The sequence below is a fragment of the Taudactylus pleione genome, unplaced genomic scaffold (assembly GCF_031769625.1).
Source record: "Taudactylus pleione unplaced genomic scaffold, aTauple2 ptg001459l, whole genome shotgun sequence".
Lineage (NCBI taxonomy): Eukaryota > Metazoa > Chordata > Amphibia > Anura > Myobatrachidae > Taudactylus > Taudactylus pleione.
This window is the reverse complement of record NW_028285857.1, coordinates 62,062-88,631: the sequence shown is the minus strand read 5'-3', so window position 1 is coordinate 88,631 and position 26,570 is coordinate 62,062. Positions and strand designations below refer to the sequence as shown.

At 45.4% G+C, this 26,570-nt stretch overlaps 1 protein-coding gene across 1 annotated transcript in view; it reads left to right on the top strand.

The window, feature by feature from the left end:
- LOC148442562 (uncharacterized) overlaps positions 1–25,354 on the top strand; it is a 135,648-nt gene extending 110,294 nt beyond the window's left edge. The window contains exons 15-17 of the mRNA XM_088463799.1: positions 16,005–16,142; positions 21,959–22,088; positions 25,278–25,354. Coding sequence (XP_088319925.1) covers positions 16,005–16,142; positions 21,959–22,088; positions 25,278–25,354 — 345 coding nt within the window. The remainder of the gene's footprint in view (positions 1–16,004; positions 16,143–21,958; positions 22,089–25,277) is intronic.
- The last annotated feature ends 1,216 nt before the right edge of the window (positions 25,355–26,570 follow it).

The window sequence follows — 26,570 nt, the reverse complement described above, 5'->3', positions numbered from 1 at the left end:
CCCAAGCACCTGCACACCAAGCACTGGCATCCCGTACCCATCCCGTACATCATTATTATTTTGGTTCAACTGGACTTTTATTATTTTCTAATATTACTAAATTTAGAGAAATGAAGCCAATATGGAAGAAGATTAGCATGAAGAAATAGGTTTGTGCTAGACTTTATTAAATTACATTTGTAACTTATCAGCAAAGGAATCAATCTACTGTAGGCTGTAATACATTATGTAGAGAATAAAGTGATTGGACACTGACAGCAGATAGATCAGTGAGATGTTAGTGAGGTCAGTACTGTGTAGGTCACCACGTGCAGTGAGATATTAGTGATGTCAGTACTGTGTAGGTCACCACGTGCAGTGAGATGTTATGGTGACGTCAGTACTGTGTAGGTCACCACGTGCAGTGAGATATTAGTGAGGTCAGTACTGTGCAGGTCACCAACGTGCAGTGAGATGTTATAGTGATGTCAGTACTGTGTAGGTCACCACGTGCAGTGAGATGTTATAGTGATGTCAGTACTGTGTAGGTCACCACGTGCAGTGAGATATTAGTGAGGTCAGTACTGTGTAGGTCACCACGTGCAGTGAGATGTTATGGTGATGTCAGTACTGTGTAAGTCACCACGTGCAGTGAAATGTTAGTGATGTCAGTACTGTGTAGGTCACCACGTGCAGTGAGATGTTATAGTGACGTCAGTACTGTGTAGGTCACCACGTGCAGTGAGGTGTTAGTGATGTCAGTACTGTGTCGGTGACCATGTGCAGTGAGATGTTATAGTGATGTCAGTACTGTGTAGGTGACCACGTGCAGTGAGATGTTAGTGATGTCAGTACTGTGTGGGTCACCACGTGCAGTGAGATGTTATAGTGATGTCAGTACTGTGTAGGTCACCACGTGCAGTGAGATGTTATAGTGACGTCAGTACTGTGTAGGTCACCACGTGCAGTGAGATGTTATAGTGACGTCAGTACTGTGTAGGTCACCACGTGCAGTGAGATGTTATAGTGACGTCAGTACTGTGTTGGTCATCACGTGCAGTGAGATGTTATAGTGACGTCAGTACTGTGTAGGTCACCACGTGCAGTGAGATGTTATAGTGAGGTCAGTACTGTGTAGGTCACCACGTGCAGTGAGATGTTATAGTGATGTCAGTACTGTGTAGGTCACCACGTGCAGTGAGATGTTATAGTGATGTCAGTACTGTGTCGGTGACCACGTGCAGTGAGATGTTATAGTGATGTCAGTACTGTGTCGGTGACCACGTGCAGTGAGATGTTATAGTGACGTCAGTACTGTGTAGGTCACCACGTGCAGTGAGATGTTACTGACGTCAGTACTGTGTAGGTCACCACGTGCAGTGAGATGTTATAGTGACGTCAGTACTGTGTAGGTCACCACGTGCAGTGAGATGTTATAGTGATGTCAGTACTGTGTAGGTGACCACGTGCAGTGAGATGTTAGTGATGTCAGTACTGTGTGGGTCACCACGTGCAGTGAGATGTTATAGTGACGTCAGTACTGTGTGGGTCACCACGTGCAGTGAGATGTTATAGTGACGTCAGTACTGTGTAGGTCACCACGTGCAGTGAGATGTTATAGTGACTTCAGTACTGTGTAGGTCACCACGTGCAGTGAGATGTTATAGTGACGTCAGTACTGTGTAGGTTACCACGTGCAGTGAGATGTTATAGTGACGTCAGTACTGTGTAGGTCACCACGTGCAGTGAGATGTTATACTGATGTCAGTACTGTGTAGGTCACCACGCGCAGTGAGATGTTATAGTGACGTCAGTACTGTGTAGGTCACCACGCGCAGTGAGATGTTATAGTGACGTCAGTACTGTGTAGGTCACCACGTGCAGTGAGATGTTATAGTGAGGTCAGTACTGTGTAGGTCACCACGTGCAGTGAGATGTTATAGTGAGGTCAGTACTGTGTAGGTCACCACGTGCAGTGAGATGTTATAGTGAGGTCAGTACTGTGTAGGTCACCACGTGCAGTGAGATGTTATAGTGAGGTCAGTACTGTGTAGGTCACCACGTGCAGTGAGATGTTATAGTGAGGTCAGTACTGTGTAGGTCACCACGTGCAGTGAGATGTTATAGTGACGTCAGTACTGTGTAGGTCACCACGTGCAGTGAGATGTTATAGTGACGTCAGTACTGTGTAGGTCACCACGTGCAGTGAGATGTTATAGTGACGTCAGTACTGTGTAGGTCCCCACGTGCAGTGAGATGTTATAGTGACGTCAGTACTGTGTAGGTCACCACATGCAGTGAGATGTTATAGTGATGTCAGTACTGTGTAGGTCCCCACGTGCAGTGAGATGTTATAGTGAGGTCAGTACTGTGTAGGTCACCACGTGCAGTGAGATGTTATAGTGACGTCAGTACTGTGTAGGTCACCACGTGCAGTGAGATGTTATAGTGAGGTCAGTACTGTGTAGGTCACCACGTGCAGTGAGATGTTATAGTGACGTCAGTACTGTGTAGGTCACCACGTGCAGTGAGATGTTATAGTGACGTAAGTACTGTGTAGGTCACCACGTGCAGTGAGATGTTATAGTGATGTCAGTACTGTGTAGGTCACCACGTGCAGTGAGATGTTATAGTGACGTCAGTACTGTGTAGGTCCCCACGTGCAGTGAGATGTTATAGTGAGGTCAGTACTGTGTAGGTCACCACGTGCAGTGAGATGTTATAGTGACGTCAGTACTGTGTAGGTCACCACGTGCAGTGAGATGTTATAGTGAGGTCAGTACTGTGTAGGTCACCACGTGCAGTGAGATGTTATAGTGAGGTCAGTACTGTGTAGGTCACCACGTGCAGTGAGATGTTATAGTGACGTCATTACTGTGTAGGTCACCACGTGCTGTGAGATGTTATAGTGACGTCAGTACTGTGTAGGTCACCACGTGCAGTGAGATGTTATACTGAGGTCAGTACTGTGTAGGTCACCACCTGCAGTGAGATGTTATAGTGAGGTCAGTACTGTGTAGGTCACCACGTGCAGTGAGATGTTATAGTGAGGTCAGTACTGTGTAGGTCACCACGTGCAGTGAGATGTTATAGTGATGTCAGTACTGTGTAGGTCCCCACGTGCAGTGAGATGTTATAGTGAGGTCAGTACTGTGTAGGTCACCACGTGCAGTGAGATGTTATAGTGAGGTCAGTACTGTGTAGGTCACCACGTGCAGTGAGATGTTATAGTGAGGTCAGTACTGTGTAGGTCACCACGTGCAGTGAGATGTTATAGTGACGTCAGTACTGTGTAGGTCACCACGTGCAGTGAGATGTTATAGTGAGGTCAGTACTGTGTAGGTCACCACGTGCAGTGAGATGTTATAGTGAGGTCAGTACTGTGTAGGTCACCACGTGCAGTGAGATGTTATAGTGAGGTCAGTACTGTGTAGGTCACCACGTGCAGTGAGATGTTATAGTGACGTCAGTGCTGTGTAGGTCACCACGTGCAGTGAGATGTTATAGTGACGTCAGTGCTGTGTAGGTCACCACGTGCAGTGAGATGTTATACTGACGTCAGTGCTGTGTAGGTCACCACGTGCAGTGAGATGTTATAGTGACGTCAGTGCTGTGTAGGTCACCACGTGCAGTGAGATGTTAAAGTGACGTCAGTGCTGTGTAGGTCACCACGTGCAGTGAGATGTTATAGTGATGTCAGTACTGTGTAGGTCACCACGTGCAGTGAGATGTTATAGTGATGTCAGTACTGTGTAGGTCACCACGTGCAGTGAGATGTTATAGATATGTCAGTGCTGTGTAGGTCACCACGTGCAGTGAGATGTTATAGTGACGTCAGTACTGTGTAGGTCACCACGTGCAGTGAGATGTTATAGTGACGTCAGTGCTGTGTAGGTCACCACGTGCAGTGAGATGTTATAGTGACGTCAGTGCTGTGTAGGTCACCACGTGCAGTGAGATGTTATAGTGACGTCAGTGCTGTGTAGGTCACCACGTGCAGTGAGATGTTATAGTGACGTCAGTGCTGTGTAGGTCACCACGTGCAGTGAGATGTTATTGTGACGTCAGTACTGTGTAGGTCACCACGTGCAGTGAGATGTTATAGTGACGTCAGTGCTGTGTAGGTCACCACGTGCAGTGAGATGTTATAGTGACGTCAGTACTGTGTAGGTCACCACGTGCAGTGAGATGTTATAGTGACGTCAGTACTGTGTAGGTCACCACGTGCAGTGAGATGTTATAGTGAGGTCAGTACTGTGTAGGTCACCACGTGCAGTGAGATGTTATAGTGAGGTCAGTACTGTGTAGGTCACCACGTGCAGTGAGATGTTATAGTGAGGTCAGTACTGTGTAGGTCACCACGTGCAGTGAGACGTTATAGTGAGGTCAGTACTGTGTAGGTCACCACGTGCAGTGAGACGTTATAGTGACGTCAGTGCTGTGTAGGTCACCACGTGCAGTGAGACGTTATAGTGACGTCAGTGCTGTGTAGGTCACCAAGTGCAGTGAGATGTTATAGTGACGTCAGTGCTGTGTAGGTCACCACGTGCAGTGAGATGTTATAGTGACGTCAGTACTGTGTAGGTCACCACGTGCAGTGAGATGTTATAGTGACGTCAGTACTGTGTAGGTCACCACGTGCAGTGAGATGTTATAGTGACGTCAGTACTGTGTAGGTCACCACGTGCAGTGAGATGTTATAGTGATGTCAGTACAGTGTAGGTCACCACGTGCAGTGAGATGTTATAGTGATGTCAGTACTGTGTAGGTCACCACGTGCAGTGAGATGTTATAGTGATGTCAGTACTGTGTAGGTCACCACGTGCATTGAGATGTTATAGTGATGTCAGTACTGTGTAGGTCACCACGTGCAGTGAGATGTTATAGTGACGTCAGTACTGTGTAGGTCACCACGTGCAGTGAGATGTTATAGTGAGGTCAGTACTGTGTAGGTCACCACGTGCAGTGAGATGTTATAGTGAGGTCAGTACTGTGTAGGTCACCACGTGCAGTGAGATGTTATAGTGAGTTCAGTGCTGTGTAGGTCACCACGTGCAGTGATATGTTATAGTGATGTCAGTACTGTGTAGGTCACCACGTGCAGTGAGATGTTATAGTGATGTCAGTACTGTGTAGGTCACCACGTGCAGTGAGATGTTATAGTGATGTCAGTACTGTGTCGGTGACCACGTGCAGTGAGATGTTATAGTGATGTCAGTACTGTGTCGGTGACCACGTGCAGTGAGATGTTATAGTGACGTCAGTACTGTGTAGGTCACCACGTGCAGTGAGATGTTACTGACGTCAGTACTGTGTAGGTCACCACGTGCAGTGAGATGTTATAGTGACGTCAGTACTGTGTAGGTCACCACGTGCAGTGAGATGTTATAGTGATGTCAGTACTGTGTAGGTGACCACGTGCAGTGAGATGTTAGTGATGTCAGTACTGTGTGGGTCACCACGTGCAGTGAGATGTTATAGTGACGTCAGTACTGTGTGGGTCACCACGTGCAGTGAGATGTTATAGTGACGTCAGTACTGTGTAGGTCACCATGTGCAGTGAGATGTTATAGTGACTTCAGTACTGTGTAGGTCACCACGTGCAGTGAGATGTTATAGTGACGTCAGTACTGTGTAGGTCACCACGTGCAGTGAGATGTTATAGTGACGTCAGTACTGTGTAGGTTACCACGTGCAGTGAGATGTTATAGTGACGTCAGTACTGTGTAGGTCACCACGTGCAGTGAGATGTTATACTGATGTCAGTACTGTGTAGGTCACCACGTGCAGTGAGATGTTATAGTGACGTCAGTACTGTGTAGGTCACCACGTGCAGTGAGATGTTATAGTGAGGTCAGTACTGTGTAGGTCACCACGTGCAGTGAGATGTTATAGTGAGGTCAGTACTGTGTAGGTCACCACGTGCAGTGAGATGTTATAGTGAGGTCAGTACTGTGTAGGTCACCACGTGCAGTGAGATGTTATAGTGAGGTCAGTACTGTGTAGGTCACCACGTGCAGTGAGATGTTATAGTGATGTCAGTACTATGTAGGTCACCACGTGCAGTGAGATGTTATAGTGAGGTCAGTACTGTGTAGGTCACCACGTGCAGTGAGATGTTATAGTGAGGTCAGTACTGTGTAGGTCACCACGTGCAGTGAGATGTTATAGTGAGGTCAGTACAGTGTAGGTCACCACGTGCAGTGAGATGTTATAGTGATGTCAGTACTGTGTAGGTCACCACGTGCAGTGAGATGTTATAGTGATGTCAGTACTGTGTAGGTCACCACGTGCAGTGAGATGTTATAGTGACGTCAGTACTGTGTAGGTCACCACGTGCAGTGAGATGTTAGTGATGTCAGTACTGTGTAGGTCACCACGTGCAGTGAGATGTTATAGTGATGTCAGTACTGTGTAGGTCACCACGTGCAGTGAGATGTTATAGTGATGTCAGTACTGTGTAGGTCACCACGTGCAGTGAGATGTTATAGTGATGTCAGTACTGTGTAGGTCACCACGTGCAGTGATTACTACAGACATCCTTCATGGCAAACTGGCCACAAGTCCCTGGACAGCAGCAGGCGGTATGTTCTGCCTTATACATAGTGACCAACTGTGATACTGAGGAAGGTGGAGTCGGCCTAGAATGCACCCGTCGCTCCAATTCATCACTGGTAGTTGCACTACTTATATATATATACACACATACATAGTTACATACATACACATATATATATATACACACATATATATACACACACATACATACACAGATATACACACACATACATAGTATATATTAGAGATGTGCACCGACCCCCGTGTTTTGGTTTTGGATCTAGATCTCCCCTGGTCTTGTATCTTGATATAGTTTTGGATCTTTTTCCTTGGTGTTTTGATTTTCGGTTTTGGTTTTGGGTCTGTTTTTTTTCCAAAAAAATATATTAACAGCTAAAACCACATAATTTGGGCCTGTTTTTGCTCCTACAGTATTATTAACCTTAATAACAATGATTTTCAGGCATTTCTAGGCATTTTAACCACCTCACAGCTCACAATATTAATTTCACTATTTGTCACCAATATAGGCCAAAGGCTGCAGCGAGCTGGCTGGCTAAAGTAAGCGTCAGAACAGCGGCACAATTGCACGGCAGTTTAAATAAATATCAGACATCTATGAAACATTGCCACACAGCAGTGGCAGAAAGGATGGCAGCTTAATAAACTATAATAATGTCAGTCAGCAATGCCCCAAATTGTGCCAAATGTAAAGGATAGAGGTGCAAGATGGAATTGTCCCTCCCACCCACTCTTATTTGGGATAGTAAATAGGACATGCACAGTGTAACAAACCAAGCACTTTAGCCACTAGGACTGACACTTTCGTGGCTGAACTCCTTGGTTTGTTTGGGCCCCACAAAACATTTTTTGGAAGGACTACCTTCAATTATTAAGGAGGTGGTTGATGATGAGGGTGTTGGTGGTGGAGATTGCATGTGCTGGTCCAAACTGCTGGTAGCTGATACTAAACTGTTTGTTATTAATTACAAATTATTATAATTTTGTTAAACAAATCACATGAACTTGCTGCAAATGACGTAACAGGGAGGAGGTGCCTAGATGGTTAACGTCCCTTCCTCTGCTAACTTTGGATTTACAAATGGAACAGATGCCTTCACAACTGTTCTCAGAATTTAAATTAAAATAATTCCACACCCAAGACGTTGCTTTTCTGGCTTTCTTTTTATCATGAGCAAGAACTGCTGCCACTGGTGGCTGATTTACGCAAACCACATCCTCATCATCAACATCCACATTAGCATCAGTTAGGACACAAATTTCTCCCTCATCCTCCAATTGCACTTCCTCCACACTGTCATCCTCATTTTTTATTATTTCACCATCTAATGCTAGCACAGCCGTCATGGCGTCAGTGATCCGCTGTGAAACTGGGTGACAGCTGTTATACTTACTTCCTCTATCAAAGGACTGTTTAATAGTCAATTGTTTTTTTTTTAATTACTACTAGTAGTAGTCTTCTCCATTCCTTTCTGGGATGAAGATCCAGCCCCAGCAGCAGGTGTAGCACTCAAGGATCCTTCTGAGGAATCATGGATAGGAGAGGAGTCGGTCATGCTTAAGAAATTGGATGCAGGACTACTTCCGATAACAAATGAGGATGTTGATGATGGTGATGGTGTTGGTGGTGGAGATTGCAGGCGCTTGGATCCAGATAGAAGGGAGCATCTAGGTGACACTGGACTGATTGTTGTTCGTTTTTTTGTCCCCAAAGTTTCAATACCCTTTCCATTTTGATGAATGCGCTGCAAGTGACGTAACAGAGAGGAGGTTCCAAGATGGTTAAGGTCCTTACTGCTACTCACTGTTACTTGGCAATGGTCACAAATGGCTTGGCAAAAGTTGTCTGGTTTTGGGTAGAAATGATTCCACACATGATAAGTTGGTGTTTTGGTCCTTTGCCCAGGCATGGCAACAATGGGATTTTTACCACTATGGGCAACAACTCTTGCCTGATTTACAGTTTTTACACAAACATCCTTGCCACCAACATCCTCATCATCATCAACATCCTCATCATCCTTGTTGTTATCGCCAACTAGATTAATATCCTCCTCATCCTACTCTTGCAATTCCACAGAAGCATCCTCGATTTCTACATCAGAAGGCACACAAATGGTGGAAGGAGGATCCTCTCAAGTACAGTATTACTAGAAAGGTCAGGCTCACACATGGCAACAGTGGACACAGTTGGACTCTCCTCTGGGATTTGTGATTTTTCAGAACACAGTTGGTTCCGGTGTCTTACTCATCCTTTCCTTGCAAATTTGTGTAGTGAATGGCATATTACCAATTTTTTGTTTCTCTAAAGCTGACTTAGGCCCGTATTCATTTTGAGGAGAAAAGTCCAGACTTTTCGCCTGCTGGACTTTTCACCTCCTTCACCTGTTTTCCAAGCGGAAAAGTATTGCGCGCTTGCCCGCTATCCCCCGTATTCAATTCCAAAGTAGGCGAAATCGGGAATAGGCAAAACTTGGATCGGCAAAAAAATACGTGAATTTTTGGGAAATAATTGGAGGACCCTCCTAAAGATTTCCAGACCTCGGGGATCACTGTGGGTACCCCCGTTTTTGCCTGCAGAAGAAAGTTGGCTTTTTAAATAGATGCGGCAGGCAGTTATTTTTCCCGACATTGAAGAAGTGATGCAGAAGAGCAGTTAGGTTTTTTTTGTTCACTTTTGAAAGTGGTCCCATCAAATTTGGGGTACATGAAAATGAGTGTAAGCATATTTTTCAGTCTCCAAAGGTATTTTTTTAAATTCTTCAAATATACAACTGCCGCTACTCTGCGCAATAAAAAAAAAACACCTGCCACATACTTTGGGGACCCCACCAGAATTAATTTAGTTAGTTTGGCATTTTGTTTTCACTTTTTTTTTTTTCACCCAAAAATGTAAAATAATTTTTTTGGGGTGTCCCTTTTTTTTTTTTTGCTGGCACATTTCATTTTAAGGGGGCATTCCCAAGGGTGCAGACTATTTTTTTAAGCCTGCACCCCTAAACCCCTAATCTGCACTCTTTTTCACCTGCTATAGGTAAATGAAAAATGATTCCTGTTTTTTTTAAATTACCTTTCGCCCCATTTACAAAAAACGGGAATTTTTGGGAAATATGCCTGGGATCCCCTTAAATATGTCCAGACATGGGGGCTCACTATGGGTACCCCCATTTTTGCCTGCTGAAGGAAGTCGGGTTTGTAATAGCCACGCAAGGTGCAATTTTGCGGCTATGAAGAAGTGGTAAAGAATAGCACTTATGAATAGTTATTTTCCCCAAAAAAATAATCTATCAAATTTGGGGTACACGAAAATGGGAGTAAGCATTTTTTTAATCCCTAAAGTTATTTTAAAAAATCTGCAAAATTGCCGCTTGTCCCCGCAATGAAGAAAACACCTGACGCATACATGTGGACCCGACCTGAATTAATTTAGATAGTTTGGCACTTTGTTCCCCTATTTTTTTTTTTTTTTACCCCCGAAATTAAGCATAATTTTTTTGGGGTGTCCCAATTATTTTTAAACTTTTTTTGATGCAGTGTACCTTTAGGGGACTGTCTTATGGCTGCAGGGGAGTTCCCGCAATGTTGTACGCCAAAACCCCAATTCTGCACTTTTTTCCGCCTGCTATTCATAGGCAAAACTTTTTCGCCTATTACATTGCATTGACTTTACGCCTAGGCGAAAAGTCTTCCAAATTGAATACGGAGGAAACTCAAAACAGGCGAAAAAAAATGACATCATCGGCGAAAAAGTATCGCGGAAACTGACTTTTTGCCTCAAATTGAATATGGGCGTTAGCTTTGATTTTTTTTAGCCTGACTTAAGCCCTGGTACATCGGCCTTCATACATGACGTTGACGGCCTTGCAGCGTCATCATGACTGCTGCCGGCAGCTACAAGACTGGTATGAGGATCCCTCTCTCCGGTCATGTGACTTTCCTCCATACTCACTACGCACACAACCACAAACTAAAAAATTTTTTTTTGGAACACTGGGGTGAACCCCTGAAAGAGGCAGCAGCCCCTACACAGACAGCAGCACAGCACCCCTGCGCACCTACGCTAATGACAGGGGTGGCTATAATGCACACAAACAAAATTGATTTTGTTTGTTTTTTTTAACACTGGGGTTAACCCCTTAACAGACAGCAGCACAGCACCCCTGCGCTAATGACAAGTCTGGCTAAGATGCACACAATTTTTTTTTTTTTCACACTGGGGGTGGGTGAAGAGTACCCCTGAAGGACAACACAGCACTACAGCCAGCCCCTGTATAGACAACAGCCAGCCAGCCCCTGTATAGACAACAGCCAGCCAGCCCCTGTATAGACAACAGCCAGCCAGCCCTTGTATAGACAACAGCCAGCCAGCCCCTCTACAGACAACAGCCAGCCAGCCCCTCTATAGACAACAGCCAGCCCCTGTATGGACAGTAGCCAGCCCCTATGCATAGTGTCAGCATGCAACAGCACAGATCCCAGCTCTCCACAGCCGGAATGAAAAAAATGGCAGCGATCACGGGACCTTTATAGAATCCAAAACCCGCTAGAATCCAACAGCGGGATGATGACGTTTTACCTCTTTTTTAGGTACGAGTCAGGCGGGAAAACCCGAGCCGACTCGAAGAGAGAGAGAGAGAGAGAGAGAGAGAGAGAGAGAGAGACTCTCTCTGACTGTACACTGGTGGTTGCAGTCACCATATATATAGTATTCCAATAGGGCTGCACTGATTGCTTAAGCCATGTCAGGTGGGGTGCACCGATAGACAATTAAGTCCAATGTGTAACAAGAATGAAAAGATGGGCACTCACCATTCAATAGACAAAATCAATCTTTACTCACAGGCACATAGTAATAATGTCGAAGTTTTGGACCCCCATAGGTCCTTTGTCAAGACACCACTACCACCAATGAGACCCATATCGCACACACATTGCAGGCGACTGAAATAGCACTGCCAATTGCTAAGGCCACGCCCCCTCGTACAATTTGGTTTTAGTATATGTACTATTATGTGTATAATGTGTAGGTCTCCATTCCAGTCGACTGCTGTATACTGCCCATTTTCATGTGATTGCCTGTATATGTTTATTCCACCTAGTCATCATGGCAACCGTGATGAGGATTATAACTGTTGATACAGGTTGCCATGACTGTCCAGTACTCGGCAGTGTTTTGCTGCCGATTCTACATGGCTACGTATTATAATTTCCGGGTATGTCATGATCATGTGCTGCTTCCGGCCAGCGCAGTCTATACTTCCGGGGTTGATGCGTTCCACCTCCACTTCCGGTCGGCGTTGTTTGCACATAATGAGTCAGTGCACGCCGTTTTTAGGTAGCTGTTGTCTTTTTGGCTGGTCAGTCTAAGTATAATTTACCTAAGATGTTTCCCTTTATCCAGGTAATTCATGATGTCATTTATTTCCCAATTGATGTAGTGATCAGCAGCACCTGTTGTACGAGGGGGCGTGGCCTTAGCAATTGGCAGTGCTATTTCAGTCGTCTGCAATGTGTGTGTGGTATGGGTCTCATTGGTGGTAGCTTTGCGGTGGTTGTGGTGTCTTGACAAAGGACCTATGGGGTCCGAAACGTCGACAGTATTACTATGTGCCTGTGAGTAAAGATTGTTTTTTTCTACTGAATGGTGAGTGCCCATCTTTTCATTCTTGAGATATATATATATATATTTATTAGGGATGAGTGGGTTCGGATTTTCGAAATCCCATCCACAACAAACCCCCCGATCCGAGCCAGGTACTGAGTACAGCTCCAGGTTGTTCTGCCAGACTCGGTTCCCGGAACGAGGCAAAACGTTGTCATCCTGGTGTCGGATTCTACCGAGACCCAGACTTTGCACATTTCGCGCCTCCCGTCCCACCACCTTCACTTCAGTCCTGGGGAGGGTAGTGAGAGGACGTGTCTCTCTAGTGTCTGTGGGAAAGTGGCGTGGCGACCTGCTCTACTATATCAGTCCAGTCCAGTGGTGCTGTTCTGTGCTCTATATTCAGTCCAAATTATTTTTACAGGGGCTGCCCTGTGTGGTGTGGGACTACGGTGCCCTGTGCTGTGTATTCACTCCAGTCTCCAAATAAAAAGGGGTGATTTAATTCATCCAACATGTTTCTCAGATCCTACATCTGCTTCCTCAGGCGAAAAATTTCTGGCCACTTTCGCCATTCAGCGACTGCATGCCGAAGACTGGAGCGCCAGCAAACACTCTTGAACCTGCCCCGCCATCACCTGAAGCAAGAGGTTGTGACGCGGTGGAACTCAACCCTCTATATGCTTCAGAGGATGGAGGAGCAGCAAAAGGCCATACAAGCCTATACATCCACCTATGACATAGGCAAAGGAGGGGGTATGCACCTGACTCAAGCGCAGTGGAGAATGATTTCCGTGTTGTGCAAGGTTGTCCAGCCCTTCGAACTTGCCACACGTGAAGTCAGTTCAGACACTGCCAGCTTGAGTCAGGTCATTCCCTTCATCAGGCTTTTGCAGAAGCAGCTGGAGAAAGTGAAGGAGGAGCTAAGACGGAGCGATTCCGCTCGGTATGTGGGACTTGTGGGTGAAGCCCTTTATTCGCTTTGCCAGTGTTCGAGGGTGGTCAGTCTGTTGAAATCAGACCACTATATTTTGGCCACCGTGCTCGATCCTAGGTTTAAAGCCTACATGGTGTCTCTTTCCGGTGGACACAAGCCTGCAGAGGTGCAAAAACCTGCTGGTGAAAAACACTGTCAGCTGAAGCGGAACGTGACACGTCAACAGCTCCTTCATTTTCTCCCGCAACTGGGGCTGCCAGGAAAAAACTTAGATATCCTAGATAACAACCCACTGGCGGTGATGCAGGGCAGGCAGGACCAAGTTTGGACATCTGATCCAGACTGAAGGACCTGCCAACAATTTCAGACATGTCTACTGTAACTGCATATGATGTTGTCACCATTGAAAGAATGGTGGAGGATTACATCGGAGACAGCATCCAAGTAGGCATGTCAGACAGTCCGTATCTGTACTGGCAGGAAAAAGAGGAAATCTGGAGGCCCCTGTCCAAACTGGCTCTATTTTGCCCCCCTCCAGTGTGTACTCCGAAAGAGTTTTTAGGGTAGCTGGGAACCTTGTCAGCGAAAGGCATAGGAGGTTGCTGTTCATCAAAATTAATAATCAATTCTTCCAGGGAGACCAGCCTCTAGAAAGTACAGAGGGACTGGATTCCAGCGGGTACGAATTAATACTCTGTGAGGATGAGGATGTACACAACACTGAAGAGGATGAGGAATCGGTGGATGAGGAGGATGAGGATGACATCTTGCCTCCGTAGTGCCAGTTTGTGCAGGGACAGATTAATTGCCAGCTTGTTTTTGGGGGCCCAAATGAACCAATCATTGCAGCCACAGTCGTGTGGCAGACCCTGATGCTGAAATGATTGGTTTATTAAAGTGTGCATGTCCTGTTTATACAACATAAGGGTGGGTGGGAGGGCCCAAGGACAATTCCATCTTGCACCTCTTTTTTTTCTTTGCATTATGTACTGTTTGGAGCCTAGTTTTTCAAACTGCCATCCTGTCTGCCACTGCAGTGTCACTCCTAGATGGGCCACGTGTTTGTGCCACCCTCTTGTGTCGCTTAGCAAAGTCATCCAGCTACTTCGGTGCAACCTTTTGGCCTAAAAACAATATTGTGAGGTGTGAGGCGTTCAGAATTGACTGGAAATGAGTGGAAATTAATGTTATTGAGGTTAATAATAGCGTAGGAACAAAAAAAAAACAAATTCTGTGATTTTATCTGTTTTTATGTTTTTTTCCAAAAAAATAGAGAACCAAAACCAAATCCGAGAAGGGTGCTTTTGGCAAAACCAATCCAGATCCAAAACACGAAGAAAGATCCAGATCCAAAACACAAATACTGTATATATATATATATCTATCGAGAGAGAGAGAGTAATTAGTATACATGTGCTGTACACTGGTGGTTGCAGTCACTGTGAGACATCTTCTACGTTATGGGTGCAGCCACTGGTTTAAGATTCCCCAATGTATCTATGACCCTACTGTAAATGATCAAGTTTATAAAATGTATTATCCAAGCTCTTACTGTTAGGAGAGTATAAATGACTATTATATTCTATAGATTGTATCCCAGGTGGCATTACACAGGAATCTGCACACTGTCATTTTGGCTAAACAGAAAATATGTCTTCAATTGTGAAGTAAGAAACATTACAGTACATATGAAAACATCTAGTTCCGCAGAGTGAATGAGGAATATAGAAACCCTTATACAGCTGTGGGACTCTGGCTGAAATAATTATTTTACTAGTAAAGGGACCTGGCAAATGCTGGGTCAATTCAGTCTGCATGCTGCTGTGCCCCGCCTACCACTCTGTTACTGCACCGTTCCATGCCGCCCCCTACTATATACAGTAATATACGCTCTCTGTCCCATCCTGCCCCCCTCTGTACACTTCTCTGTCCCACCCTACTCCCCTGATCCATCCCACTAGGTTTGGCCATTGAAGTGATGATTCCAAATCATTGATGGTTTATGGCCAATGTTGAATGCTTTTATTATGGATGTTAGAGAACCAGATGGTTCTCCGCCATTGGTGGTGGGTGTGAAGCCGATGGCAATGGGTTTTTCATTGTGCCCACACCACAAAATTATCTAGTAGTACTGCCATGCTCCATGATGACAATTACGGGCCACCGCAGCAGAGCCAGTGGCCACCGTAGCAGAGAAGATATGCTGGGGGCTGTTGGACGTCTGCTGTCAGTCAGCACTCAGAAGCCCCGCCCCTCCCTACTCACTGCATTTATATTCATAGACATGGAAGGTGGCTACTTGCGTCTTACCCTGCCTATGTGGGCGTGTGTCTGCTCTATCTCCATCCTGAGCTCAGCCAGGTAGTCTGCTTCCTGAGCGGAGGTGCATACACAGCGCAAGCAAAGAAAAAACAACCACTGCTGCTGTAAGTGTGACGAGGTCCATCCCATCCTCCTCAGCAGTACACACAGCAAACAGCCAACCACAATGCTGGAAGAGCCACGCCGCACATGCGCAGAAACTATTTCCAGCTAAGGCTTTTCTGCGCATGTGCGGCAATTCGATAGCGGGAACTATCAATGGTAGAATAGTTTCTAACCATCGATGATTACAGCTAAAATGCCCCTCGATGGCAACCGTCAATGGGGAGGGTACCAATGGCCATCACTACATCCCACTCCATCTCTCCTGCGGCTCTAGTAACCTGTTCACAGCAGGTCTTCTCCTGCTAGGGTCTGTCCCATCTCTCTGTTGCCATGGCACCAGGTGTCCCGCCTCCCACTGTGCATACATTTAGGAGATGTGACAAACCCAAGGAGATTATTAGATGATCCTCCTCTGACTGTTGTTTAGCAGATTTTTTTACCATGAATTATTATATTACTGTTCTGTTTCCTGTACTTTAGGTGAACACATTTCAGGTTGTCCTGATTACAGATTGGAAAGCCACCTTTGTTCTCTTTAACTATAAAGACATTAAGTGGACAACAGGCACGGCCAGTGGTGGGAACGCCCTAACAGGACTTGGAGGAATCCCAGCACTGGTAAGAAAGGATATGTTCTATATTCCCTCACTGAGTGGGGTCATGACCACTAGTTCCTCCCAAACAGCTAACTCTGGCTCTTGGTGCTAGGTTTAGTCTCTCACAAAATCTCATGGGCTAACTTTGTTCACCTGTATGAAGTTTGTATGTTGATAGCATACAGAATCCCCTGATAGATGACTAATGTATGTCAGAGGTGTGAGGTCTGACACCTCAATCATAAGATGGAAGTGTCCATTTGAAAGGAAGGTGTATTAAGGGTCACATTTATGTTTATATTTATGCTACCAAACATACTTGTGGAGCTTTGTCAGTGTGCCCATCTCTTCATTTATACTGTCAGTGTGCCCAGCTCTTCATCTATACTGTCAGTGTTCCCAGCTCTTCATCTATACTGTCAGCGTGCCCAGTTCTTCATCTTTACTGTCAGTGTGCCCAACTCTTCATTTATACTGTCAGTGTGCCCAACTCTTCATTTATACTGTCAGCGTGCCCAGCTCTTCATCTATACTGTTAGTGTGCACCGCTTTTCATCTATACTGTCAGTGTGCCCAACTCTTCATTTATACTGTCAGTGTACCCAACTCTTCATTTATACTGTCAGTGTGCACCGCTCTTCATCTATACTGTCATTGTGCCCAACTCTTCATCGATACTGTCAGTGTTCCCAGCTCTTCATCTATACTGTCAGTGTGCCCAGCTCTTCATCTATACTGTCAGTGTGCCCAGCTCTTCATCTATACTGTCAGTGTGCCCAGTTCTTCATCTCTGCTCTCAGTGTTCCCAGCTCTTCATCTATACTCTGTGTTCCCATCTCTTCACCTATACTGTCAGTGTGCCCAGCTCTTCATCTATACTGTCAGTGTGCCCAGTTCTTCATCTCTGCTCTCAGTGTTCCCAGCTCTTCATCTATACTCTGTGTTCCCATCTCTTCACCTATACTGTAGTGTGCCCAGCTCTTCATCCATACTGTCAGTGTGCCCAGCTCTTCATCTATACTGTCAGCGTTCCCAGCTCTTCATCTATACTGCCCACCTCCTCAAACTCTCCCTGTCATCTGGCACTGTCCCTTCTGCATTCAAACATACCCTTGTCTCCCCCATTCTTAAAAAAACCTACTCTTGATCCTAACACTCTCAAAACTACCAACCCATCTCTCTCCTCCCTTTTGCATCCAAACTCCTTAAGCATATTGTTTACAACCACCTCACCACCTTTCTTTTCCCACTCCCTCCTTGACCCTTTTCAGTCTGGCTTCCGTTCTCTCCACTCCACAGAAACTTCCCTCACTAAAGTCAGCAATGACCTCCTTGCTGCCAAATCCAAAGGCCACTACTCTCTGCTCATTCTCCTTGACTTTTCTGCTGCTTTTGACACTGTGGACCACCCTCTCCTGCTGCAAATCCTTCACTCCCTTGGTCTACATGACACTGCCCTCTCCTGGCTATCCTCCTACCTCTCTGATCGATCTTCTCATGGCTTATCTTCCCCCCCACAGCCTCTCACAGTAGGTGTTCCCCAAGGTTTTGTTCTTGGACCACTCTTTTTCTCCCTCTATACGTCCTCTCTAGGTGAACTCATCAGCTCTTTTTACCTCCATTATCTTCTCTATGCTGATGACACTCAGATCTACCTTTCCTCTCCTAAAATCCTTCCCTCTCTCCTCACTCGTATCTCCAACTGTCTCTCTGCTATCTCTTCCTGGATGTCCCAGTGATTTCTTAAACTTAATATGTCTAAGACTGAGATGATCATCTTCCCACCCTCTCACATAACCTCACTTCCCACTATTTCTTTATCAATTGATGGCACAACTATCCCCTCTAGCCCCAAAGTGCGCTGTCTTGGAGTTATCCTGGACTCTTCCCTCTCCTTCACACCACATATCCAGAACGTCTCAAAGTCCTGTCGTTTCCATCTTAAAAATATTTCCAGGATCAGACCCTTTCTCACCCAGGGTGCTACTAAGACCCTAATACACTTACTGGTCATCTCCAGATTGGATTACTGTAACCTTCTCATATCTGGCCTCCCCAACTCCCATCTCTCTCCTCTCCAGTCTGTCCTCAATGCTGCTGCTCAACTCATCTTTCTCTCCAAATGCTCTACATCTGCCTCTCCTCTCTTACAAGCCCTCCACTGGCTCCCCTTCCCCTACAGAACCCAATTCAAGGTTCTCACACTCACTTACAAAGTCCTCATACACTCCTCTCCCATTTACATCTCTGACCTCATCTCGCTTCACTCTCCTGTCTGCCCTCTTCATTCAACAAATGCATGCCACCTCTCATGCCAACTGATTACTTCCTCTCACACCCACCTCCAAGATTTTGTCCGTGCTGCTCCCCACCTTTGTTACTCTCTCCCTCTCCCCATCAGACTCTCAACCTCTCTACAATCCTTCAAACAGGCTCTCAAGACCCACTACTTCATCAATGCTTTCCAGCTCTCATCCTAACTTGCTACTACATGCTCCCTCCTCCCTGTCTTCCCATCTGTATCATGCCCGTCTGTCTGCCCCTCCCCTTGAGAATGTAAGCTCTTGCGAGCAGGGCCCTCTACCCTCTTGTGCTTCTCCTTACTTTATTTTCATCTACTTCTTACTCACCACTAGGACAACTAACACTTGGTGCTTATGCTCTGCTGCTTAATTGGGTGTTATGGTCACCAATGTATCAATGTATATTATCCATGTCCTTCTCCTTCATTGTATTGTATTTTACTGTAAGTCACTTTTTTGGTTATGTACCTTGAAAGGCGCTGCAGAACATTGTGGTGTCATATAAATAACCGATAATAATAATAATAATAATAATAATAATAATAATAATAATAATAATAATAATAATACTGTCAGTGTTCCCAGCTCTTCATCTATACTGTCAGTGTGCCCAGTTCTTCATCTGTACTGTCAGTGTTCCCAGCTTTTCATCTATACTGTCAGTGTGCCCAGCTCTTCATCTATACGGTCAGTGTGCCCAGCTCTTCATCTATAATGTCAGTGTGCCCAGTTCTTCATCTATACTCTGTGTTCCCAGCTCTTCATCTGTACTGTCAGTGTTCCCAGATCTTCATCTACACTGTCAGTGTTCCCAGCTCTTCATCTGTACTGTCAGTTTTCCCAGCTCTTCATCTATACTGTCAGTGTGCCCAGTTCTTCATCTGTACTGTCAGTGTTCCCAGCTCTTCATCTGTACTGTCAGTGTTCCCAGCTTTTCATCTATACTGTCAGTGTGCCCAGCTCTTCAGCTATACTGTCAGTGTTCCCAGCTCTACATCTATACTGTCAGTTTTCCCAGCTCTTCATCTATACTGTCAGTGTGCCCAGTTCTTCATCTGTACTGTCAGTGTTCCCAGCTCTTCATCTGTACTGTCAGTGTCCCCAACTCTTCATCTAAACTGTCACTGTGCCCAGCTCTTCATTTGTACTATCAGTGTTCCCAGCTCTTCATCTATGCTGTCAGTGTTTCCAGCTCTTCATCTATACTGTCAGTGTACCCAGCTCTTCATCTATACTGTCAGCAAGCCCATCTCCTCATCTATACTGTCAGTGTGCACAGCTCTTCTTCTATACTGTCAGATTTTCCAGCTCTTCATCTATACTGTCAGTGTGCCCAGCTCTTCATCTATACTGTCAGTGTTCCCAGCTCTTCATCTGTACTGTCAGTGTTCCCAGCTCTACATCTATACTGTCAGTGTTCCCAGCTCTTCATCTATATTTGGAGCCCAGGGCAAGTAAAAAAATGGAGACCCACCCACAAGTAGGTGCGCAACGAAGGCACGTGATGACAAAGGGTCGTGGCCACTGGAATATTGGGATGTGGCAACATGATACACTTGTTTCTTGTCACTCTGGGAACATTCCTTTCCATTTCATATGCACCTTAGTGCCCCAAGTAGTAGTGCATCTTATGCAATGTCCCCAGTAGCAGTGCCCCTTATGCAGTGCCCTCTGTAGTAGTGCTCTTATACAGTGCCCCCAGTAGTACCATTTATACAGTGCTTCCTGAATGACCCTTATACAGTGCCACTAATAGTGGTCCCAGTAGTGGTCAACCCTATGCAGTGCTCCCAGTAGTGCCCCTATACAGTGCCGCCAGTAGTGGTCCCCCCTATGCAGTGCCCATTATACAGTGCCCCAAGGAATGGTCCCCCCTATGCAGTGCTCCCAGTAGTACCCTTATACAGTGCCCCCAGTAGTAGTTTCCCTTATATAGTGCCCCCAGTAGTAGTTTCCCTTATATAGTGCCCCCAGTAGTAGTTCCCCTTATGCAGTGCTCCCAGTAGTATTGGTTCCCCTATGCATCTACCCCAGTAGTAATTCCCCTTATGCAGTTCCCCCAGTAGTGGTCCCCCTATGCAGTGCCCCCAGTAGTGCTTCTTATATAGTGCCCCCAGTAGTGGTCCCCCCTATACAGTGCCCTTATATAATGCCCCCAATAGTAGTCCCCCTATGCAGTGCCCCACTAGTGTCCCTTATATAGTGCCCCCAGTAGTAGTTCCCCTTATATAGTGCCCCCAGTATTAGTTCCCCCCTATGCAGTGCTCCCAGTAGTGATCCCACTATACAGTGCCCCTTATATAATGCCCCCAGTAGTTGTCCCCCCCATGCAGTGCCCCCAGTAGTGCCCCTTATATTGTGCCCTCAGTAGTAGTCTCCCCCCGCCACAGTGCCAGACAAAGACAAACATGTAAAAAAAAAACACTTACCTGATTCCCCATTCCTGCTAATGTGCCCACCTCCATCCACTCATCCGTCCCCCCGGGCTGGCCCACTATGCATTATGGGAGAGACGTCATGACGTCTCTCCCATCACCGACTGTGGGAGCCAGGAGATGGAGCTCATGAGTGAGCTCCAGCCCGGCTCCAGCAGTGGGCGCAGCAGCCAATGAGAGTCTGTCTGACTCTCATTGGCTGCCAAAACAAACACACTGCCTCCGGGGAGTATGAGTGTACTAGGCCGGCAGCTGTGTTTGTTACTGTGTAGTGCAGTCCGCACTACACTGACCACCCGTGTCCTTGACCGTGGTCTGCGGCACCACCTGTGCCGCTGGTCCAATGGTGCCCAGGGCACGAGCCCTGCTCGACCCACCCCTGTTACGCCACTGATTTCATTAGTTTATTTTTTAGAACTTGCTCTGCACAAATGAAAGGTAACAGTTGAGTGGTTGTTATAGGTTACACCAAAGAATATAGGGATACAATCTGCAAATCCTGGCGCTGGTATATAAAATGTAATTAAATAATCCCACACGCTGCAAAATCAGGTATCATCAGATGTCAGACAATCTAAAAAACACTGTTATAGGTTACACAAACTTTTTCATATAAAATATACAGTATATTCTTACAATTCCATTGAAAATATTTTCCTTGGTCAATTTAAAAAATTGTCTGGATTAAGTAACCAAAACAGGAAAATGTATAGTTTGATGAATCTGGTCAATCACTGACCCCAGTGCAAGTTTTCTGCCAGTTGTGTCCAGCAGGAAGAGAGGTTCAGGCTGCCAGTCATATGGCCAAGGTCTACTTACAGTACGTATTGGATGCTCTACTTTCTCTGCTGTTGGTTTTTCATATTTTAGCCAATAATGTGGGCTCAGGACTTGTAACGTTCAATGGTGGTCTGGCTGCGTAAGTGTCTACAACTCCTATAGGAGAGGCACTGTAAATTTATAATTGCAGAAGCGCTATGCATGCGTATATATTTGTGTATATATTTCTAAGGACATTTAAAAAAGAAATCTGGAACAGTTGATAATTAGGTAATAACATAGACAAAGAGTAATTTTACCTGTTTACTTGCAATCCACAGGCCGGTATAATCAGTGACTCTATGACAGGATACTACATAATTCCAGGCTCCATGTCACCAGCCATTGTCAATATATCATCCACAAGTAATGTTAATGTGACTGGGCGATGGGCTTTCAGAGTGGACACAGGTAAGCCAAGACTACTGTATGTCAATTATAGACTTTCTGCAGATGGACATGGTACAGTATATAATCTAAACTTAGTGCTTGTACTCAGGTGTCTGAGCTCACACTCCTGCTAATAGAGATTAGACTTCCTTAGTGTAACTGTGTAGAAAGAGGTGTTAAAAATATCAATGAGTCAGATCCTAATGCAGATTGGATAATGAAAGAGGACGTTACTATGGGCAACACCACTTTTCCTACACAAGAGCCTGGAAAACAGTTTTGTACTATTCATTATTACCTGTAAACGGCCTGAATGTGCTGTACAGTGCAACTCTTCACAATGACCTATGTATAACCAGTTTAGTATGTAACGCTATAATTTCCTGAGAGCACAGCTAAGGAGAGCAGTGGTCCCACCTGTATGTGTGTGTGTGTAGGATAAAGTTATGAGACATAAGGGTAAATTTACTAAGATTCGAGATGGACCCGATTTGCAAAATGATTAATCTCGCTGGAACTCACCAAAACTCGGGTGATTTAATCACTTTTTTTATTCAAAATTTACCAACAGGCGATTTGGGGCTAAACTAGTTTGCCGATGGTGAAGCAGAACGAGATATCTCTCCCGAGTATCTCGTTTTGCAGGAGATTAATCACCCGAGATTGCAGTGTTTTCTCTCTGGAAATCTCTTCCGAGCTAGCAGCCAGCGCATACAGTCAGGTCCATAAATATTGGGACATTGACAGAATTTTCAGATTTTGGCCTCTATTCACCACCACAATGGTTTTGAAATGAAACAAACAAAATGTGCTTTACCTGAAGACTTTCAGATTTAATTTGAGGGTAATTACATCCAAATCGGGTGAACGGTGTAGGAATTACAACAGTTTCAATATGTGCCTCCCACTTTTTAAGGGGCCAAAAGTAATGGGACTATCAACTCAAAAGCTATTTCATGGACAGGTGTGGGCTATTCCCTTGTTATTTCATTATCAATTAAGCAGGTAAAAGGTCTGGAGTTGATTCTAGGTGTGACATTTGCATTTGGAATCAGTTGCTGTCAACTCTCAATATGAGATCCAAAGAGCTGTCACGATCAGTAAAGCCATCATTAGGCTGAAAAATCAAAACAAACCCATCAGAGAGACAGCAAAAACATTAGGTGTGGCCAAATCAACTGTTTGGAACATTCTTAAAAAGAAAGAACGCACCAGAGAGCTCAGCAACACCAAAAGACCCGGAAGACCACGGAAAACAACTGTGGTGGATGACAAAAGAATTAGTTCCCTGGTGAAGAAAAACCCCTTCACAACAGTTGGCCAAATCAAGAACACTCTCCAGGAGGTAGGTGTATATGTGTCAAAGTCAACAATCTAGAGAAGACTTCACAAGAGTGAATATAGAGGGTTCCCCACAAGATGCAAACCATTGGTGAGCCACAAAAACAGGAAGACCAGATTAGAGTTTGCCAAACAACATCTAAAAAAGCCATTACAGTTCTGGAACAACATCCTATTGACAGATGAGACAAAGATCAACTTGTACCAGAGTGATGGGAAGAGAAAAGAAGGAAAGGAACTGCTCATGATCCAAAACATACCACCTCATCAGTGAAGCATGGTGGTGGTAGTGTCATGGCGTGGGCATGTATGGATGCCAATGGAACTGGTTCCCTTGTATTTATTGATGATGTGACTGCTGACATAAGCAGCAGAATGAATTCTGAAGTGTTTCGGGCAATATTATATGCTCATATTCAGTCAAATGCTTCAGAACTCATTGGACAGTGCTTCACAGTGCAGATGGACAATGACCCGAAGCATACTGCAAAAGCAACCAAAGAGTTTTTTAAGGCTAAAAAGTGGAATGTTATGCAATGGCCAAGTCAATCCCCTGACCTGAATCCAATTGAGCATGCATTTCACTTGATGAAGACAAAACTGAAGGAAAAATGCCCCAAGAACAAGCAGGAACTGAAGACATTTGCAGTAGAGGCCTGGCAGAGCATCACCAGGGATGAAACCCAGCGTCTGGTGATGTCTATACGTTCCAGACTTCAGGCTGTAATTGCCTGCAAAGGATTTGCTACAAAGTATTAAAAAGTGAAAGTTAGATTTAGGATTGTTTAGTTTGTCCCATTACTTTTGGCCCCTTAAAAAGTGGGAGGCACATATAGAAACCGTTGTAATTCCTACACCGTTCACCTGATTTGGATGTAATTACCCTCAAATTAAATCTGACAGTCTGCAGTTAAATCACATCTTGTTTGTTTAACTTCAAAGCCATTGTGGTGGTGAATAGAGGACAAAATATGAAAATTCTGTCAATGTCCCAATATTTATGGACCTGACTGTATCAGTGAGATGTATCAGTGAGATATGTGAAGGCTGCTTGTGTGTTAAAACTTGTAAAAAAGGGTTAAATGTTATTAAATAAAATTACATGAGGTCCCCCCCCCAAAAGACTAACCAGCCCCGGACTTGCCAGCCAGTCCTGTTTCTTAAAATTACAGGGAAAAAAATGTGTAGGGTTCCACTGTAATTTAAGAACCAGCACCAGGCAGTAGGGGCAGAGCTGGTTTTAAACATAGGGTGAAATAAATTGGCGTGAGGTTACCCCTACATTTAAAACCAGCTCCAGACCCTTTCTAGCAGGGGACTGATGCCACAGCCAGGGAAGCCCTTTCACCGAGCCCCCAGCCGCAGCATCAGCCCTGACCACTAGTCAGCCCAGGCCAGGCATCTCTGGGGAGTTGGGGACCCCTCCCCCAATAAAGGGGTACCCCTCTCCAGGGCACCCCTGGCCTAGGCTGATAGCCCGACGCTATCCCCGGCACCATAGGGTGGTGGGTGCCGGGTTGATAATTTTAGTGTGTAGTGTAAAATAAATGGTTAAATATTGTTTGTAGTTGTGGAACTACACGTACCAGCAAGCCTCCCCTGCATGCTGGTATTTGGAGAACCACAAATACCAGCATGCGGGGTATTTCGCGCCCACTGGTACTTGTAGTTATACAACCAAAGCAATACGAAAAAAAATACAACATACACCGTGACAGTAAAATTTTATTATAACATACAGTCACACTCACTATCACACTCACTATCACACATACTCACCTAGTATCCGAAGCAATCCATAGGGGTACCTATAAAACAAATCCATACTCTCCTCACCTATGCATAGTTCATGTCCTCTTTTCCACGTAGGCATCCATGGGGTTGAAAAGAAAAAACGAGTGTTACCGAATCCAAACCGGACTGAACAAAGCTATGTGTATCCATAGCACTTTACTCCACGCGAATGACCGGGGCACATGTGTGCCCTGTCTTTGAAGGAGCCGCCAGCCAATCAGCGGGCATCTCCGTCGGAGCAGCTCACTGATTGGCTGTGTGCGGTCAGAGTGTCTCCCAACAGACTTCAATGGGGATTGAGTTTAATTGATGTGAACCTTGTGGTTACAGCAGTAGATACAATGTCGCGGTTCCCACCATAGCCTTCAATGGAGAATTCTCCCCATAGAAGTCTATGGGGAGACACGCTGACTGCACACAGCCAATTAGCGAGCTGCTCTGATGGAGATGCCCGCTGATTAGCTGGTGGCTCCATCAATGACAGGGCACATGTGTGCCCCGGTCATTCGTGCGGAGTAAAGCTATGTGGAAACACATAGCTTTGCTCAGTCCGGCTTGGATTCGGGAGCACCCATTTTTTTGTTTTAACCTCATGGATGCCTACTTGGAGAAGAGGACGTGAACTACGCATAGGTGAGGAGAGTATGGATTTTTTTTATAGGTACCCCTACGGATTGCTTCGGATACTAGGTGAGTATGTGTGATAGTGAGTGTGATAGTGAGTGTGATAGTGAGTGTGCATGTATGTTATAATAAAATTTTATTTTCACGGTGTATGTCGTGTTTTTTTTCATATTGCTTTGGTTGTGGAACTACAAGTATCAGTGGGCCCGTAATGCCCCACATGCTGGTATTTGCGGTTCTCCAAACACCAGCATGCAGGGTAGGCTTGCTGGTATGTGTAGTTCCACAACTGCAGACAATATTTAACCATTTATTTTACACTACACACTAACACTATCAACCCGGCACCCACCACCCTAGGGTGTCGGGGATAGCGTTGGGCTATCAGCCTAGGCTAGGGGTACCCTGGAGGAGAACCCCTTTATTGGAGGGGTCCCCAACTCCCCAGGGATCCCCGGCCTGGGCTGACTAGCGGTCAGGGCTGATGGTGCGGCTGGGAGGCCCAGTGAAAGGGCACCCCTGGCTGTGGCATCAGTCCCCCGCTAGAAAGGGTCTGGAGCTGGTTTTAAATATAGGGGTAACCTCACGCCAATTCTTTTCACCCTATATTTAAAACCAGCTCTGGCCCTGCTGCCTGATGCTAGTTCTTAAATTACAGTGAAACCACACGCATTTTTTCCCTGTAACTTTAAGAACCAGGACTGGCTGGCAAGCCCGGGGCTGGTTACTCATTTGGGGGGGGGA